Source organism: Sciurus carolinensis, chromosome 1 (genome assembly GCF_902686445.1).
Source record: "Sciurus carolinensis chromosome 1, mSciCar1.2, whole genome shotgun sequence".
NCBI lineage: Eukaryota > Metazoa > Chordata > Mammalia > Rodentia > Sciuridae > Sciurus > Sciurus carolinensis.
In genome coordinates, this window is record NC_062213.1 from 93,101,198 (window position 1) to 93,120,868 (window position 19,671).

A 19,671-nucleotide genomic window follows, 5' to 3' on the forward strand; every position below is an offset into this window, starting at 1 on the left:
CAAACACAAGGTTTTACAAGCTACTCAAGTCCAGTGTGGTAATATCCAAAAAATATTTAGTCAAAGTTTATTATTTTATAATTTCATCTTTACTGAAAGAGAAACCAAAAAGGGTATAAATAAGTCAATTTTATGTATACCCTTCAGTCTTTGACTTCATCAAAATCAATAATGTTTTAATGTTATAGCACTTTCTTCCTGGAAAGTCTTATCATGGTCATTTTATAAATGAAGAAACTGAGACAGAGTGATTAAAATACACCACCTCAAACTAACCTCATAAAATACTGCCTAGGTGAGATATCCAAGAGCCCTGAGTCTCAGGACAAAATTCTTTTCTTGTTAGATTCCTACCCAGGTTTGAAACATTGAATCCATTCAAAGTTTCTGAAATTATGCAGTAACAACTGTCAAATTTGAGTTCTTCATACAAGAACAGAGTGGAGTCTGGAATGGCAGGAAGAGTAATCATGATCCTTGACCTTTGTAAAGGGTTTCATAGTTTACAAGCGTTCCACAGCCACTATTACACTCTGTCCTCATCAAGGACATCAGTAGTGTCCCCTTGTAGATATGAGGACACTGCAACTCAGAGAAGGTTAGTGACTTGTCAGAAAACAGAGTTATCAAAGGATAGAATGGGGACTCAAACTCGGGCCTTCTGAGCCTGCTTCAATGAGAACAAATTTGGGAGGGAAAGCATAACCTACCTTTTACTGGGATACTTAGAGGAGATTGAGGTAGGGGGGACAAAGACACTGTCAGCCCTCAGCACACGTGATAGCAGAGAAGGAAATTATCATCATTAGGCACTTCAAAAGGTGGCATGGAACTGCTCTGGGCACTGTGGGGACTGAGGCAGTAGCCTCTGAGGGCCTGTAATTTAAGACAAACACACTGGGAGAAACAAATATGTACATGACATACAGATGATAGAAGAAGAACAGTAAATGACTACAAGAGTAGACAGGAAAGCATTTATAACATATACATGTCCAGTTAGGTTTGGGGTGTAGAGAACATAAGCACATAAATAAAAATGGGAACAATAAAGAAGCACAAGTCAGGGAAGAGTAAGGGAGGGAAGGAGGGAGGGAGAGAGAGAGAGAGAGAGAGAGAGACACACACACACACACACATACACACACACACACACACACGCACACACACCAACCCACTAAGAATTTTTGGAAAATCAGTTGCAGGATTTTGTTTTTGAGGCAGGGACTTGCTAATTTGCTGAGGCTGGCCTCAAACTTGTGATCCTTCTTTCTTAGACTCCTGAGTTGTTGAATTAAAGGAATGAACCACTGAATATGGCTTTTTTTTTTTTTTTCCAATTTAAGAAGCAGTTGGGTAGATGTGTTGCAATGACAGTGAGATTGAGTGTGAAAGCTTTAGAACAAAAACTTACCCTAAATACATGGAACAATTATAAAGTTGGGTGGGAAGGGATAGGAGGCAGGATCATTGGACAAAGAGGGCTTTGAGCAAGTGGAAATTCAAGAGAGATTACAACCTGTCTTGACTCTTAGGCTTTTTTTCACTCCCATGCTTTCAGAAGGCACAGGCTCTTCCTGGTTCAGGAACACAGAGACGCTCCAAGTTGTGAAAGCCTGTTTGCAGCAGATGAAGAAGGCAACAACCTGCAGTGAAGGAGACAGTGGATAGGGACCTTGTGTATGCTAGGCAAGAAGTCCCCAGCCATCCCAATCTCCCCAGATTTCACCACCACAGGAGAGCTTCCCAGCACACAGCTCATTTAACCAGACCCACTCATTGTTAGGAAAGTTCCAGTTTGCTTTACCAAACCTAAATTCACCTGTTCGAGTTTAGGCCAGTAATTAGATTATTTTTGTAAAAATTCTGTTGAGTTCTGCTGGGATCTAAACATTTCTCAATATCTCAATTCAGACTCCAGCCAAGTAGAGAGAGACCTGTTTATCTCCGTTAATTGTGTTTACTCAAGTCATCCTCTGTGACCCTAATTAGCCAGAGAAGCAGCATCAGAGAACCACTAGGAGTCTAGGGTAAGTCAAAACATAAGCAGAAAGAGTTCTTACACTCTAGTCCCAGGGCCTTAGCAGAACACAGGGTCTTTGCAGTTGATAATGCTGGCTCTAACAATGACTATTTGAGTTATGAGCCAAAAGGTTAGCAATTTCAAACTTTCCGAAGAAGTTGCTCATGACCCTGACTGACACAATTACTAAGATTTAAGTGGGTGGTATGAGAATTTGAGGATTCTTGTGATAATGATTATGATTATTTTTGCCGACATTTATTTATCTGCCGTATTAACAAGGGGCCATTCTCTATCCTGAACACACTGCATGTATTAACACATCTAATACAATGAGATACTTGTAATATCTACTATATTACAATGAGATACCTGTATACACCTGCAGGTGTCCACATAAGTAGACTCCATACGTATTATGTTCATACAGATGAGCAACTGACACAGAGAAGTTAAGTACCTTAACTGAGGTAACAAAGTTAGTAGTTGGAGACATAAGGTCCTAAATATAATTTTCATCATTTAGCAAAACCCAATAGTTTGGTCTGTTCCACCAAACGTCTAACATTTACATGTAAGACACTGTTCTAGGTAATATACAGAAGATAGAGGATAGATTATTTCTACACTCAAAGAGCTCATGGGCTACTTTCGGATATTGGCAATCATATCTGTGGCACTTAAATTTTGTTCCTTTTCTTCACCTATGTAGGATTTCCTAACTAGAAATGCTATTATCCCTTCTGTTGTATGGCAACTTTAGGCCAGAGGGAACCAACTTTTTAATCAATTTAGTCACACCTATGGAATGGTTGGGGACATGTCAAAACTGGGAACCAGTTTTTATAACAACTAATGTTGATATCACCATGTTCCATGTAGCAGATGGGTTTGAAAGGCTTGTTAGGTCAATGCTACAAAACAAAGTTTTGATATGTTTAATCAAAATTGATCTTCAACCCCATCTCTCATCTTCACCTCTCCCACATCCTAATTTTTTATTCTAAATGTATTTAACCTTCACTGATCCCCACTCTATGTCCCTGGAGTGAAACAAGGACTGGACACCATTTGAATTTATGAGGGTAGGGGTTAGACATAAAGTTGAACTACCTTGGGTTGGGGTTGTAACTCAGTAGTAAAGTGCTTGCCTAGCACATGTGAGGCACTGGGTTGGATCCCCAGCACGCATAAAAATAAATAAAGGGATTGTGTAAAGGTATTGTGTTAATCTAAAACTAAAAAAAATTTTTAAAGTTGAACTACTTGAGATCTTTTCCCGTTAAACTTCTTAAAGGAAAAAATATATATGCTTTGGACAAGATGTTTGTAATTGCTGGCGCAGGAACAAAAAGTAAAGGCAAAGGAAAGAGATGTGTTTAAATGATAGGGGAAAGACTTGCAAGCTGCTTGGATCGGGGGGGGGAAAAAAAAAAAAAAAAAAAAAAAGACTAAATGCAGAGTGATGGGAACAAGGAGGGCAGCGGTCACTCCCCCGTCTTTACAGGGAAGAAATGCTAAAGAAGTGCTTCAGAGGTTTCATGGCTTCGTTTCCTACGTGCTGTCAACGGCCCCTTTCTTAGCCCGGGTACAGAAACGCGTCTGAGTCTGCGGGTCCTACTTCCCATTTTGAGGGCGCTCCTCTCTGGGAGGTCGCAGAGCCCTTTTCTGGGGAAACAGGGACCTCTCTTCGGTGTGCCTAAAGCCCTACGCCGTAGCCCAAGCCCTTCCTGTGGGGTCGCGAGGTGCCCGCAGGTGACCCCGGGACGCGGCGCCCAGCGGGCTGCCGCCCGCGCTGCCCCTCACCGCCCCGCGGATTCCCGCCGACCGGCTCCAGCCGTCGGTCGGGACCAGGTAGGGCGAGAGTGCCCGCCGCGAGCGTGCGTAACGTGCCCCCGACAACGTGACGCACGCACCGCACCGGGCGGAGGCGCGGGACGCGCGGCGGGAGCAGCGCGCAGGGGCGGAGTGCGGGCGGAAGTCGGCGTCTGCAGAAAGGAGAAAGGAAAGGGAGACGCGGCTGGGTGCGGCGCGGCGAGGCCGGGAGCCGGCGGGAGGGCACCGCCTCCTCCCCCGCCTTCGCTCCGAAGATGGAAGTGACGAAAGCAGCCGAGGAGGTCACTTCCTGCTGGGGTGGATGAGGAGGAGCTGGAGACGCCGCGGAGGAGACCGGACCGAAGACGGACCGTGCTGGAGAGAGGTGAGTCCCCGCCTCGCCGCCGCCGCCGGGCCCCTCGGGGCCAGCCCCTGGGACCCCGACAGGGACAGCGTCCCTGGAGTCCCGGGCGCCCGCCGGGCCGTACCATCCTAGCCGGGCCTCACCCAGCGCGGGGGGCGGGGGAGGAAGGGGCCCGTGTCTGAGAGGCGACCCGGATCCCGGGCAGCGTTCGCGAACACCCGGCCAGGGAGATGAGGGACACGGAGGCTCTGGGGACTGCGGAAGCTGGGACTGGGGATTGCCGCGGGGGTCCGCAGGGCCAGACTGTGCGTGTCTCACTTCGGAGAATGGTCGCGATCTGAGGAAGGGCAGGGGGCCGAGCTTCGGAGTTGAGTCGAGTGGTCCTACTTGGACAGTCTTGGAGTCAATTTGTGAAAAGCTTGCAGAGGCGCCTCCAGGCTGTTGGAAGAGGGCCTTTATGGGCAAAATCAGAGAACTGGAGTATCAAGAAAGGACTTCCAGATCAGGTCATCGTTGCAACGGGGTTTGGACCCCACAGTCGTGCCGGTTCAAGGGTATTCCTGTGGGCAGCGTAAAGGCCCAGCCATCCGACAGAGCAACCCAGGGCAGCTTCCCTGGAACCGTGGAGAAATTACTGTTTTTCCTCCCTCATTGTCACGGAAATGGGAGAGGAAGCTTCTGCCTCAGCCCTTGTGCCTTGTTATTGTATATCGTGTGTGTGTGTGTGTGTGTGTGTGTGTGTGTGTATGTATGTCTGTGTGTTTTCTCCTTTCTTTGGGTTATTTATCTCCTCCTTGGCCCCTGGTAGGTTCATGTGCTGAAACTGGTTTCCTTCATGTGTATGGTGAGGAAAAAAATTAAAAGGATCTAGAGGAATCCTAGTTAGATGAAATTTCCAAGATTAGGAATTTGTCCCCACCCCACCCTGGGGCCACTGAGGCACCTGCATTCCCTCTGGACTCCTGTAATATGGGTGCTGAGGGCCTGTCATCCACCCAGGAGAACAATGAGGGTAAATCTGCCCTCTCCTGCCCCCATCTCCCTCTGGCAGTTTCACCCCTCCCTCCTTTTTGCTGAAGGGACTGACACAAAGCTGCTTGCTGCTTGGAACAGGAAATTTATTGAGGAACTGTAAATCTGGACAGAATGAATTCAAATCTTTGGAGCAGGAATCCCTCCACTCATTGACCTGAAGGACCCCAGAAATGCCTGCTTTTTTTCCCCCTCCTTCCTTCCTGTTAAAGGATAACATAAATTCTTTCTCAGAAAACTTTGGGAGTGTGTGTGTGTGTTTCTCATATACAGTGAATATACATATGGTGTGTTTACTTCCTGTATCCAGAGTATTTTCCAAGGGGAAGGGGACAGTTTCTGAAGGGAAGTTTTTCTTCTTCCATCTCACATAATTCAGTAAAATAAATCAAAATCAGATGTTCATTCTTGAGAGGGAATCAGATGGATTTGGATTTTTTTTTTTTTTTTTTTTTTTTTTTTTTTTATCCTTTTTTAAACTGGTACATCTGGGTGAACTCAGGCTTGTGTATCTTGGCATCTGAGCCTGTCTAGTAATAGAAGACAAACTGTTTGACTTGTTTTGGCTGCCTTTTTGGACCCATTTCACTGTACCCTTCCTTATTTATTTATTTATTTATTTTTTTACATTTGAAGGATTGGTCAGGAGGAAGAAAGCAAATATTAAGGACGGTGTTTACACTATGTGGTTTAAGTCAGGTGAGAGATAATTATGGCTTTTGAAGCTGATGACCTGAGGACCATCATTTGATGACTTGCGGATTAGCAGTTTGGAGGTGACATGTTTGAAAGACAGGGTTGCATAAGGAAGGAAAGACAGGGAAAAGGAAGTTTGGGGAAAGAATGTGCCAAAAAAACTTAGGAGGATAATAAATAAGTAGAATCTTAAAGTAATCCTGTGGCTTATATCTCTCAGCAGGAGGGCGAAAATGAAAGCAGGCTGTAGCATCGTGGAAAAGCCAGAAGGAGGTGGAGGTGAGCCGAAGTTAATCATCTTTGATGCACCTGGAATGTCCCTCATTGGTTCCTGTTCTGTGCACTTGGGTTTTGTTCACAAATGCAACTCCATGACTGACAGCCTCCTGACTGGGTGGATCTTGCTAGGACAGTTGTAGGCTTATTTCCTATGAATATGTATTTTACACATCTGGTCAGCACACCTTTATCCCAAGTTTTAGAGTCTCTTTCCTGTTAGAAACATAATTCCAACCTTGCAGATAAGAAATTTTCAGCTGTATTTTCCTAAAATGTTAGTTTATCTTTCCCATTTGTTCCCTTGGGAACTTTCATGCCTTCATGGAAAGTAGGTGTGAGATTTAATAATGTCTAGAAAGGTAAATGATTAGGGCACCTGAGTTCTGCTGCCAGCCTCTATCAGATTCAGTGATTGCCACAAGGATAAGTAATTTCTGTGGCCTTTTCTCTCCTCTGTTGCGGTTAGCCCCAGATGACTAAAGAGTGTGTGTGGCATGTTTGCAAAGCACTCTAGAGATTCTGAGCAGTGGAATGTGGAGTTGGGGGTGCTGGTATGTAGGCACCTAGCTCCTGACTACTTTGATCTTGCTGTTTTCACACTAAAGGATATCAGTTTCCTGACTGGGCCTACAAAACTGAGTCGTCCCCCGGCTCCCGGCAGATCCAGCTGTGGCACTTCATCCTGGAGCTACTACAGAAGGAAGAGTTCCGCCATGTCATCGCCTGGCAGCAGGGAGAGTATGGGGAGTTTGTCATCAAGGATCCAGATGAAGTGGCCCGCCTCTGGGGCCGCAGGAAATGCAAACCACAGATGAATTATGACAAGCTGAGCCGGGCCCTCAGGTAAAAGAAAGGACTCTCAAATCTGTAGTGTTAACAGATTGGAAGGAGACTAGGCAGTTTGGTGAATGTTAGATAAAAAGGGTATCAGGTGATAAGAGACAACACTCTCTCAGTGAATAATGTGTAGCTTTTAAAGTGGGAGTCAAAGAGCTGTTGAATCCTAGTAGCACAGGCACAGAAGGAGAAAAGACACATCTTTGGTTATAAGTAGGAGGGAATTCCAATGCGGCTGGCACTGGATCCTGACAGACAGCCGCTTCTGCTCTGTAGTGGGCGAGAGTGTATGGTGAAACATAGTTTGGAGCTCATTTATAATCATTTAGATTTCCCTGTTGGGAGTTTATTAGAATTTCTCTTATTTTGGCTCCCCTAGGAGAAGCTAGGAAAGGGTAAAGCTAGCACAAGAGGAGGGCTCACTGAATGGCGCTGACCCAGCTACTCAGGAACTGAACCTGTGGGCTCATTTGTCAGTGCATAGGTTGCTCCAAAGTGTCTAAAGATTGATCGCTATAAGTTCTCTCAGGCTCTCTTTTCCCCTTGTCAGTCTTAAAATTTCATAACCTTTCAGCCCTCAAGGGGGCAGAAGGCAATTTATGACCTGTGCTATTAAGTAGAAGCCAGGCTAAAGGTTTCATGTACGTCAGAGTTCCCCTGCCTTTCTTCATTCTTAGTGACCCTGAACGTAAAATCTGTGTAGCACTTTTCTGGAGCCTCCCCCATCCCTTTGAGTCTTTAAAGGTGAAGCAGGCCAAGCTGGCTATTTTTCAGATCAGTGTATGCCATTGTCTCACTAGCCACCATAAAACAGTTCTACATTCCTTTGTACCTTGAGCATCAGATCTCCTAGGAGACTGTCTGCCCCCCACCTGGGCCAGAGAGAACCTAGGCAGTTAGTGATATAGAATGGAACTGAAAGGAAGTAGACTATAAAAATGAAATTGTAGAGAGATGGAGGAGAAAGGTGATCAGAGCTAGGGTAGTGTTTAAGATCCTAAAGTGAAAATGTCTATGTAAAGCTCTAGCCAAAGATTAGAGCTAGTTGAAAACTGAATGAGAAAAGTGAGCTCTTAGGTCTGTCTCCCAACTCTAACCAGTTGGCAGCCAGGCTGCAAAAAAATGATGACCACGTTTGTAAGTAATACTTAGAGCAAAAATTATTGTTCTTGGTGATTATTTGAAGTATATCAAAAGCCGTCAATAGCAGAAGATAAATTGACGTGTATTCCTGTTTTTTACAGATACTATTACAACAAGAGGATCCTTCATAAAACAAAAGGGAAAAGGTTTACTTACAAATTTAACTTCAACAAACTGGTGATGCCCAACTACCCCTTCATCAACATTCGATCAAGTGGTAAGATCCAGACTCCTTTGGTTGGGAGTGAATTTTGGGTTAAAATTTTTAGAAAACCAGTTCTAATCTGGGTGTGGTGGCACATACCTATAATCCCAGAGGTTTGGGAGGCTGAGGCAGAAGGATTACAAATTCAAAGTCAACCTCAGCAACTTAGCAAGGCCCTAAGCAATTCAATGAGACCCTGTCTCTAAAAAAATATATCTAAAAAAAAAAAGGGCTGGGGATGTGGCTCACTGGTTAAGTTTCCCTGGGTTCAAGTCCCAGTACCCTCCCCACCCCCCACAAAAAAAAAAAGGAAAACCAGTTCTGAGACATGACACATTTAAGGGGATTTCAGAAATACTAAAGTAATGTGACCCCTAGGATGGATTACCTCTGTGTTCTTCCTCAAGTCTCCCCATTCATCCCTTTTTTTTTTTTTTTTTTTTTTTTTTTTTTTTTTTTTTTTTGGTGGTAGTGCTGGGGATCAAACCCAGGACCTTGTACAGCACCCCAGTTCATGTAATAGGCAATACCAAGATAAATGTGTTTGTTTACTTGATTACCTTTTATGCATATTATTTATAGTCTCCTAGATATAGTGTCCTATTTGGGAATGATGCTTCATCAGTTTGCATTGATTTTTTTAAAAAGTTTACACACTCAGTTTTAACACCCTACCCAATGATTCTTTCATAGATGAGAACCTGTTTCTACAAACACTTCCGATTTTCTATGAAACTACCAAGTGCTCCCTTATCATGTGAATAATCATCAAAACCACAGCATCCTTGATCAGAGAAGGAGAGGTTCACATGTTTGCAGTGAAAAGCAGTGTCTTTGATCTGCACCAGCAACTCCTCAGAGAAGACTCTGGGGTTACTTAGCCTTCTTTCCTTTTAAGTGCAGCAGGGCTTCCCCTCAGTCTCTCCAGGTTACAGCTTTCCACCACAGCTCCTCACAGAGGCTTTAGATCTGTCTCTGTCTTGGTCCAGAGGCAGTCACTTATAAAGTGTTGTTTATAATTGGTTGTTGGGTTTTTTAAAGATACCATTTGTCCCCCTACTTAAGAAAATAGATTGTATTTATTTTTTCAACCAGTTCATCATTGCTCTGTCTTTTATGTCCTTACCTGTATGTCAAGACAAAGAAAGCTGATCTTGATTCTGTAGTAATACAACTTCTCAGAGAAAAGTTGGAAGAAACCTGAAAAATTAGAGTGGAGGTGTGGCTGAGAATATAAGGCTAAAATCCATTGCAGATATGTAATTACTACACACAACAAGTTAGGGCAGTTTTAGCTTCACTCTGCTATCATTACAGTTTCATCTCTCTTTCTGTAACCACTCCCTCCTGTCCCTGGGGCATGCATTTAAAAAAAAAAAAGTGGTATTGGAATGCATCTCTCTAATTACAACCTGTTTTCTTTCCTTGTGCCTGAGGGAGCGGCATTAGGAAATCAGACCTGTTCCAGCCACTGGAATCTTGTTTCCTCTATTTCTCACTCTTGCCCCTTCCCTATGAGCCTAGAGGTACTGGGACTTTAGATGGGCTCACCAGTAATTTTTAAGAATGTATTGGTATTCATACCCATCTGTCCCACCCCCCACAGAAGGCTTCATTGGTATTTTTCTTCTTTGATTTTTTTTTTTTTTTTTTTTTTTTAATTCAAAGCCCAGGCAACCAGCACTTGGACAAACTGAAATGGTGTGTCTGTCCATCAACCCCTGGGACCCTGGGAGAAATACGGGTTTTTACAGGGCAAGGAAATCTAGACTGTTGCTCTGTGAAGACGGGTCTGGAAATCTTAACAGTAGTGGCCTGGCACACATGGTCTGCCTGAAAGCAATCAAAGTTGACCCTTAACAGCCTCAAGATCCTAATCAGAAATTCACAGGGAAAGCAAAACAGCATTCATTTCGTTTAAGAATACATTGTCATTGCTCACATCCTCAGATGTAGACAATTCCAAAGAACTGGAGCTGTTTTTTTTTTTGTTGTTGTTGTTTTCTTTCTTTCTTTTTTTTTTTTTTTTTTTTTTTATGGGCACTTAACCACTAAGCCACATGCCTTTTGTGGGGAGGGGAAACAGGGTCTCACTAAGTTGCTTAAGGCCTTGGTAAGTTGCTGAAGCTGGCTTTGAATTTGTGATCATCCTGCCTGCCTCAGCTTCCTGAGTCACTGGAATTATAGGCATGCACCATAGCACTCAGCTTTGGAATTGATTTTTTATTAGAGAACTTTTGCCCACATAGGCCAAGTGTGTTTTGTTTTGCTTTATGGTGCTAGGGATCGAACTCCAGGGCCTTGTACATATGAGGCAAGCACTCTAAACCAACTGAGCTATATCCCCAACCCCACAAGTGTTGTTTAAGTAATGTTAATATGAGTTAATATGAAGACAAAGGGACATAATCTTTATTGAATATCTACTTAATTGAGGTACTTTTGTTTAGTGGTTTGGCAAATTATCTCATTTAACCCTTCTAGTCCATTAAAGTGTATGCTTCAGTATTCACATTCTATAAATGATAAAGTTAAGGATGAGGACAGCAAAGTCAGAGATTGAGCAGAGTAGATTGAGTAGTTATCTGTTGAACAGTTTCTCAGTAAACAGTTTCTAAGAGATCACACTGTTGAAATCTAGCTCTTATTTAATAAATCATACATTCCAAACTCTCAAATGGGACTTATTCATTTGTTAACAGTGTGTTAAACCCGAAAGACAAAAAAAAAAAAAAAAAAAGATGAGAGAGTTGTTTCCTTCAAGAACTTAAGAATTTAACAGGGAAAAATAAGATATACTAGGTTTAATACTATGTGAAATACAAGTGCTTTAAGAAGTATCCTATAAAATAAATTATTAAATGTATTTTAGTATTTACTTATACCTGCATAAAAACATTGAAACTGAGCGTGGTAGCACATGCCTGTAATCCCAGCAGCCCAGAAGGCTGAAGCAGGAGGATCACAAATACAAAGCCAGCCTCAGCAATTTAGTGAGTCCCTGCCTCAAAATTTAAAAAAAAAAAAAGGGGGGGGGGGGACTGCTGGGGATGTGGCTCAGTGGTTAAGTACCCCTGGGTTCAATCACTGGTATCAAAAAATAAAAATAAGAAAACATTGAAAAGATACTAGTAAAAATAGTTACCTCTCAGAGGATAAAGGCAGGACAGACTTGTTCAGGGGTAGATTTACGATGGTTCAGGCTATCCTCCCTGTTCCCACCCCCACCCCAGTTTTTTATTTTTATTTTTGGAAAACTTCAAATCTCAGAAAAATTGTATTAATAACAGCAAACACCCACATGTCCTTTATCTAGATTCACTAATGGTTAACATTGTTGCCACATTTGCTTTATCTCTTTCTATTTATATATACTTTTTAAATCTTTTGAGATTAAATTGCAGACATCATGGCACTTCACCCCATGTACTTCAGCATGTATCTCCCAGGAACAAGGACATTCTTTTCCATAACCACAATAACATTACCACACCCAGGAAGTTTAACAGTGTTTTAATAGTTACCTAACATATGGTTCATAGTTGAATGATACACGCAATTCTAAGTTTTGATTTTTGAATAGTTGTTATTATCTAATAAAAAATTATTTTAATAACTACATGCAATTTGCTATGTGCTAGCACTATTCCAAGGGCTTTACAGATAATAACTTTTCTTATTTCTCATAGCATTAGGATTGGTCCTATTGCTACCTGTTTTATAGGTAAGGAAACTGAGGCACAAAGAGGTGAATTGTCCATCTAGAACCAGGGTTTGAACATAGGCAAAGATCTTATTATTTCCCCTGTTGCCAGAGGGTAGTCAAAATCTCCAGTTTGTTATTTGTACCGACCACAAGGTAGAAGGTACCAGAAGTGAGATTCAGACCTCAGTTTTCCAACCATACTACTCGAATCTTGTGGTGATTTTATGAAGGCAGTCTTCTTTCAGAGCAATAATAGTATTCATACTTTTTTTTTTTTTTTTTTTGCAATGAACTTTTTTCCCCTAGCAAAATCTTGGATTTTATAGCTCAACATTTACTATATAAAAGTAGGGCAACTCCACTTAATCAGAAGGAAGGAACCAGATTTCTACCTTCCCATCATGGCTCTAGTTTTAGATCTTTCCTCCTCCTTCCCTCCCCCGAGCATTTGGAAAGTGCTATGTATTACTTCTCCGTACAGATTTACAACATGCCTTAGTATATGTAAAGACTGAGATATTCTCCATTTTAAAAAAAAACCACTAGCCCATCACTGAGCTATATTCCCAGCCCTGATTTAACCAATTTTCTAAATTGCTTAGGAAACAGAACTTCCCCTTCCCTTCACATTATAATTTATTTTTTCCTTTAGAATATATACAAGTGGGGTTTTTGCTTTTGACTGAATGTTCTCTTAATAAAAAACCAAGAATTGAAAGACTCAATAAGGTTGGAATTTTGTCACTGTGATGGACTGAGAAAAGATAGACTTATGTCCTGGGACTCTTTTGGCACTATTCAAATCATATTCAGGGCCATCTATCTATGTTTCCTAAATTAAGATTAAGAGGGCTTTAAAAAAAAAAAAAAAATCCTACATAACAGTCTTCTGTGAAATATCACTTTTGGAAATGCTGCTCTGGCAGTGTTAGTCACATGTACCTAGAAAACTCGTCTTACACATACCAGCCTACTCCAGAGTCATATCTGAGGATGATTTTGTAATAGCAAGAATTGAAGACTTGAGCTAATTGGGAATAGTTCTAACCACACTGTATCTTGTCCCCTTTTCTCTCCTAGACCCACAGACTTGTACTAGTCTTCATTTTTCTTATTTTTTTTTCCTTCCTTTTTTCTTCTCTCATGTTTGCCTCAGAGTATCAAGAACCCTTATTACATCTTCTATCATCATGATGGAAGCCACTGGCACCTTCAGGGTCCCTGAGGCCTCAGGTGGCATTTCTTTCTCAGGCCTTAGAGGAATTTTGGGGGGAAGTTGAGAACTTACGTGCCTCTCAAGTTGATGTGGTTAATAGTGTTAGCTTCCACTTAGAGCCTCACATTTTAACACTTGAACTTGGGAGAGGGAGTAGATTTTCTGGATTTTCTTCCAGCTTCCTCAGTGCTCGAAAGCAGAATAGGAATGAAGATCATTTTGTAAAATTTATTAGATATATAAATTTATAGATTTGTAGAGATTAAAAAATACTTGAATCTCTGAGGTAATGATTTTATATCAAAAGTGATAAACACCACAAGAACTTACCTTAAGAAACAGAATTCTTAGCCGGGCACCATAACCTATAATCCCAGTGGCTCAGGAGACTGAGGCAAGAGGATCTCAAGTTCAAAGCCTGCCTCAGCAAAAGCGAGGTCCTAAGCAACTCAGTGAGACCCTGTCTCTATATAAAATACAAAACAGGACTGAGGATGTAGCTCAGTGGTTGAGGGCCCCTGAGTTCAATCCCCAAAGGGGGGGTAAAAATTCTTTTTTTGTTAATCTGTTTTCATTAAAATATGGTCTTGTTCATGTCCATATATATATAATTTGCAGTTTTGTTTGGTTAGGTTTGCTTGCTTTATATATATAGTCAGAATTATGCTAACAAGAAAAGGTTATTTGCAAAGCTACAAATTGAGGTAGGGAACATATACACAATATTTAGAGTTGCAGAGAATGTGACTGTTGTACTCCATTCCTCATTCACCTAATATTTATTGAGCACCTACTTATTGTTAAGCCCTGAATTGCTGGGAATACAGTTGTGAACTATTGGAAATCCCTGCGTGGTGAATTTGTGTTTTAAAATATTAATATCAACAAATAAATGATATTGCAGATAGTAAGGAGTAGTGCGAAGACAACAAAAGGGACTGGAGAAAGGTGATAACTAAATTGAATGGAAGAAACTGAGTAGAAGTTACCAGGAAGATAAGGAAGTGAGAATTGGTCCAGTTGAAATGTTTGTTTCCTGTTGCCACTAAACATTGTGTACTTGGTTAGCCCAAATAAAAGTGGTAGCAGCAGTGAGCAACCAGACCTCCAACAGAGCCTTCTGTCTTTTCCATCGCCGTAGGTGTGGTTCCTCAGAGTGCGCCTCCAGTGCCAACAGCCTCTTCCCGCTTCCATTTCTCACCTCTGGACACCCATTCTCCAACTGGTGATGTGCAGCCAGGGCGGTTCTCTGCTAGCTCCCTAACTGCTTCTGGCCAGGAGTCAAGTAATGGCACTGATAGAAAGGTGGAGCTTTCAGAGCTAGAGGATGGCTCAGCTGCTGACTGGCGCCGGGGTGTGGATCTCATGTCTTCCCGGAATGCTGTCAGTGGAGGAGGAATTGGCCACCAGAAACGCAAGCCTGACATAATGCTTCCTCTGTTCACTAGGCCAGGGATGTACTCTGACCCCCACAGTCCCTTCGCTGTCTCTCCGATTCCTGGCCGCGGAGGTGTCCTCAATGTCCCCATTTCACCAGCCCTCTCCCTGACTCCCACCATCTTTTCCTATAGCCCCTCCCCGGGTCTGAGCCCCTTCACCAGCAGTAGTTGCTTCTCTTTCAACCCAGAAGAAATGAAACACTACCTTCATTCTCAAGCCTGTTCCGTATTCAACTACCATCTGAGCCCTCGGACTTTTCCCCGTTACCCAGGGCTCATGGTTCCACCACTGCAATGCCAAATGCATCCTGAGGAGTCCACTCCATTTTCTATCAAGTTGCAGCCCCCACCGGCTGGGCGGAAGAATCGGGAGAGGGTAGAGAGCAGCGAGGAGTCCACGCCTGTTGCTGCACCCACCATGGCTCCTATCCCCCCACGAATTAAGGTGGAGCCAACAGCCGAGAAGGATCCCGAGAGCCTCAGGCAGTCAGCCAGGGAGAAGGAGGAGCACCCTCGAGAAGAGGGCACTATGCCAGGCAGGACCACAGAAGAAGAGAAAGGTGCCGTCTTTGCTCGCCCTGCTGCCCCACCCACCTGGCCCCCTGGCCCCACTGGCACCACGAGCGAAGAACCCCTAGAGGTGACTGAAGACAGTGAGGACAGGTCTGGCAAAGAGCCCAGTGCACCTGAGAAGAAAGAAGACGCCTTGATGCCCCCCAAACTTCGGTTAAAGCGGCGCTGGAATGATGACCCTGAAGCCCGGGAGCTGAGTAAGAAGGGCAAGTTCCTCTGGAACGGGTCAGGACCCCGGGGCTTGGCAACAGCAGCTGCAGATGCGTAGAACTGCAAGTGGGCCGGGAGCTGTTTATATTATAATCAGATACATACATGTATTTATGTAGCAAGATCTGGGGGAGGGGGGCGGGAGTTAGGCTGGTTTGATCATTCTGGGGCATAGACTCGTACTTTTCTGTTGGGGATGGAATGGGTGTCTTCTGTTGTAAATTGGGTCAGATGTGAACACACTTTTTTTTCCTGGTGAGTAGTAGGACACAGAGGGTATATGAACTGAAAGGGGAAGGAGCCTGTTTTCTGTTTGAGGCTTACGCTTCCTGACAAGGAAACTCCTAGAGGGCCCAGGTACTTTTTGGTCCTGTGGTAGTTCAGGTTCCAGACTTCTTTCTTTTCTATTGTATTTATATATGAAAAGCCATTAATGAGTTTATTTTGCTCTGAGAGAGATACTTAAAAGGGAAAGGTCATGGCTGGGAGGTTGTGCAGTAAGAGACCATTAATACTAAGCATTTTGTCTGAAATGTTACTTTATAATTATTTCAAGGGAGGAATAAGATAATTTCAGTCTTAAGGGTGGGGAGGGATGTTCAGATATCAGTCTGTCTTTTTTCCTTCTTCTCTCTCTCTTCTTGTTGTTTGCCATTTCTCTTTTCCTTTTTATAAAACTGTTTTCAGGACACATGAGTATACTGCCAGTTAGAGTGGAGCTGAGGCGCAGGAGCTGGCCACCTCTCAGGGGCAGGGTGGAGGCAGGAAACCTTGCTACGAGCTCCTTGGACTTTTTACCTACTTCACCCATTAAGAAGCCATGAGGAGTTGCAAACTCTTGTTCAGGGAAGAAAGAAGAGGGCAGGAGGAAGTAACCCAATGCCTTTAAAAACAAAACAATGAAAAACATGATCCTCATTGTTCTTTTCCATTGTGGGTTTGGGAAACCAAACCAAAGTGTGACTGTGAGCAAGTTCACTGAGAAGGCATGACAACATTGCTGATGATGTCTTTCCATTGTGTCTGGTCCTCTTATCATTTTCTGAAGTCGAGCCTTAACTATGAACATACTCCAAGAGATACGGGTCTGTCAACATAAACCTGTAAAGGGCATGGACAGCTTTTCAGATAATCCAGGAATGTTGAGACATGCTTAAATTCCTAGCTGATATTTAGTCATTCCCTCTTGATGTTGTTGGAATGGGTAGCTTAAAGGCAGGATTGTGGGAGCTAAGGGCAGATGGTACCTGGAAACACAGAAAGTAGCAGGGGGAACAAGCGGATGTTTGTTAAGAGCAAAGGAAAAGGTAGAAAGAAGACAGAAGACAGCCAGAGGCCACAAGGCCTGGTGTGAATGAAAGTTGGCATCTGTCCTGTGATGGTGCCATTCTTGGCCATCCCATTTACCCAGATTATTCTGAGTCTCCTGATCAACTATCTTTCTGAGACTCCAGTTTATAGACAGGAATTATCTCTGTGGGAAAGCCTTTTCCAACAACTTCAAAGGAATGGGAAAGTATTGATCTTATGTGAAACAAAAAGACTAGGGCTGGGATGTGACTCTCTAGTACTGCACTTGCCTAGCATGCACGGGGCCCTGGGTTTGATCCCCAGCACCAAAATAATAAGAAAAGAAAAAACTAGGGGCAGAGAGAAAGTAACAGCAACCAACCTTCTGTGTGTGTGCACATGTACCTCAGTGTACATGAACATAAACTCCTGGCTGTGGCTCAGATCCACCTAGCAGCCAAGCAGAGGGAGAGAATCAATGGCATGTCTATTGAGGGTAAGGAGTGGTGTCTAGGAATTGGAGAAAATCCTGACTTCCCCTTGGCCTGAGAGACTTTACTAGGGAACCTTGAGAGTTGTCTTTTAACAGTGGGATGTTTTCCCTTTTTAAAACTGGAGTGTGTGCACAAGACAGGGACTCAGGAAAGGTTAGAGCAGGTGAGAGAGACATGAGATGGCCTGGGATGACTTGAGTCTGGCGTGCTATTTCTTGGCATGCAACCGAACTTGATCCAAATTCCATGAGTGACTCATCTTTGCCCAGGAAAGGAACTGTGAGAGAGTGGTCCCTAACGACTCAGGCTTTGGTCAGGCTGCAAAGGGCTCCCCAGTCAGGCTGCCTTTGGTGGTTGTGTTTTTGTCAGCTTCCTTTTCTGCACCTCGACTTACCTCTGAATCTGAAAGCAGGTGGATGAGGGCTCTCTGCTTGGCATTGCCCGATCTAACCAGGGAGGCACTGGCCACCCACTGTCCACTACAGGGGAGGGCCAGCAGGTGTCGGTATGAACTCAGGAATAGAAACACGAGGCCTTTAAAATAAGAGAAGGAAAAAAATCAATGATGCATACCTGTAACCCCCTAGAACCCAAGTGCCAGAATTAATTCCTAGATGCTGCTTCTGTTTGAACAAAAAGTCACTGCTTTTACACTTGAAAAATCATACTCAAAATGTTCAACTCCATGAAAAATGTTTTTTGGCTTTAAGAAGTTGTTTGGTGTTTAACTGTTTTCTTTGATTGCCATTCCACCAGTAACTGTTGATTGATTTGCACTGCACACTGGGGTTGAGGGTGGGGGGAGGGTCCTTATATAGAGCCGAACTTGGGCTTGCTCAGGAAGTGGACCAGGGAATGTGGAGATTGTTGATATTTCCTGGGGCAAAGGAGTGAGAGTTTTTCTTCTCCCCAGCCCACTCCTAGCAGCACCTGTCACACGCCTGGTACAAAGCCAGGCCTTTCTCTTCCATGAGCATCTATCTCATCACTGTCCGACAGCAGGTGGAAGAAAGGGGGACAAAAGCCAGACCTACTTCGTCTCTCCCCTGTTTTTTCCAAGTTTTGCTGTGCCAAATGTTTAAAACTGCAAACATAAATCTATTGAAATTTCATTAAGAACTTACTCATGTAAACAAATTGCTTTTGTAGCTATAGAAAACAGTAGAGATCTCTTAAGGGCATCCAGCCTTGCTGAGCTCACCTTTTTTAACCTGAAGAATGGGTAGGGGTGAAATATAAACCATTCACCAAGTCCCTCCACCCTAATTATCCAGCTGCGCTGCATTAAACCCAGCTCACTAACATAGGGAATTATTGCACCCTAGTGACCCATGGGCCAAGAAACTTTCAGAAGCATTAAAAAAATAGTTGAAGTACATCACTTCTCACCAAGTGGTTAGAATCAGTAGGCTGTTTATCTCTTGTTGTTTATTTATTCCATAATTACATTTGTGCTTTTTGTTTCGTAAGCAGTAATGGAACATACATATTTCTGTGTTTTGTAAGAAAACCTTGATTCAGTCTTTCAAGAACTGTTCCATTTTTAGTTTCTTCTTGGGGGTGGGGGAGAAGTTACCAGTTAATTTGTTTTGAAATATTTAGGCATTCTTTGAGTTATAAAATTGTGATGCAGGGATTTGTGGATGAGACATTCACGTGTGAAAGATGACTTCACTAGTTATCCGCTTAAGCAGAATAAAATGTGTATATGTACATAAAATGTAAGTAATCTTAACTCCATTGTGCAGTGCCTTTTAGATGTTCCGCTTTCTATAAAGTCTTCAAATTTTTGCATATATATTATATATATATGATGTAATGTTATAGAAATATATGTATAATATACATATTTTTTTTCCAGGGGTATCTGATAGCTCTGTATTTTGTTATGGAAGTTGAAAGAAAAAAGTATTTTACCTCAGAAATTAAAGTAAAATAAAAAAAAAAAAAGTACTTTTAAGTAATGTTTGCAGAGTGTTGATTTTGTTGTTCATCATACTCTGTGGTCATGCCAGAGGATTTGCAAAGTTTGTGCCAGCTCGCGCATACCACACTTTTTTATTCTATTGCATGTGAACCAACATAAGGAGGAGGAGATCTCTTCACCATTATGGAGCTTGTCGTTTTCCCTGAGTGAGCGGCTGCTGCCTGATAAAGGAAACTGAAGCCAGGGGCACTGAGGGAAATTTCTATCTTGAGATTGTTTTTAGGATTCATTCAGAGTATGTGGCAAAGGCAGGTACAAAAGGCCACGTGCTGCATGATGCCATTTATATGAAATTTCTAGGAGAGGCAAATCCAGAAGGACCAAATGGATTAGTTGTGGTCAGGGTGACTGCTAAAGGGTCA

At 42.9% G+C, this 19,671-nt stretch overlaps 1 protein-coding gene across 4 annotated transcripts; it reads left to right on the plus strand.

The window, feature by feature from the left end:
• The first annotated feature begins 4,042 nt into the window (after window positions 1-4,042).
• Window positions 4,043-19,246, plus strand: Etv3 (ETS variant transcription factor 3). 4 transcript variants are annotated; one of them, XM_047515916.1, is made up of 5 exons: window positions 4,043-4,223; window positions 6,151-6,209; window positions 6,815-7,052; window positions 8,291-8,406; window positions 9,088-9,968. In XM_047515916.1, the coding sequence occupies exons 2-5, from the start codon at window positions 6,164-6,166 to the stop codon at window positions 9,153-9,155; spliced, it is 468 nt and encodes a 155-aa protein (XP_047371872.1). In that variant the 5' UTR covers window positions 4,043-4,223; window positions 6,151-6,163; the 3' UTR covers window positions 9,156-9,968. The 4 variants fall into 4 exon arrangements, with proteins under 4 accessions (XP_047371872.1, XP_047371879.1, XP_047371864.1 ...); XM_047515923.1 differs by lacking the exon at window positions 9,088-9,968 and adding an exon at window positions 14,221-14,437 and having other exon boundaries at window positions 4,046-4,223; XM_047515908.1 differs by lacking the exon at window positions 9,088-9,968 and adding an exon at window positions 14,458-19,246 and having other exon boundaries at window positions 4,048-4,223; window positions 6,154-6,209.
• The last annotated feature ends 425 nt before the right edge of the window (window positions 19,247-19,671 follow it).

Bases quoted from the DNA above. Each gene is read 5' to 3' on its own strand.
- Etv3 (XM_047515908.1), top strand. From the start codon at position 6,164: ATGAAAGCAGGCTGTAGCATCGTGGAAAAGCCAGAAGGAGGTGGAG. The intron at 7,053-8,290 runs GTAAAAGAAAGG...TGTTTTTTACAG, and splicing joins AAGCTGAGCCGGGCCCTCAG to ATACTATTACAACAAGAGGA. The intron at 8,407-14,457 runs GTAAGATCCAGA...CCATCGCCGTAG, and splicing joins CATCAACATTCGATCAAGTG to GTGTGGTTCCTCAGAGTGCG.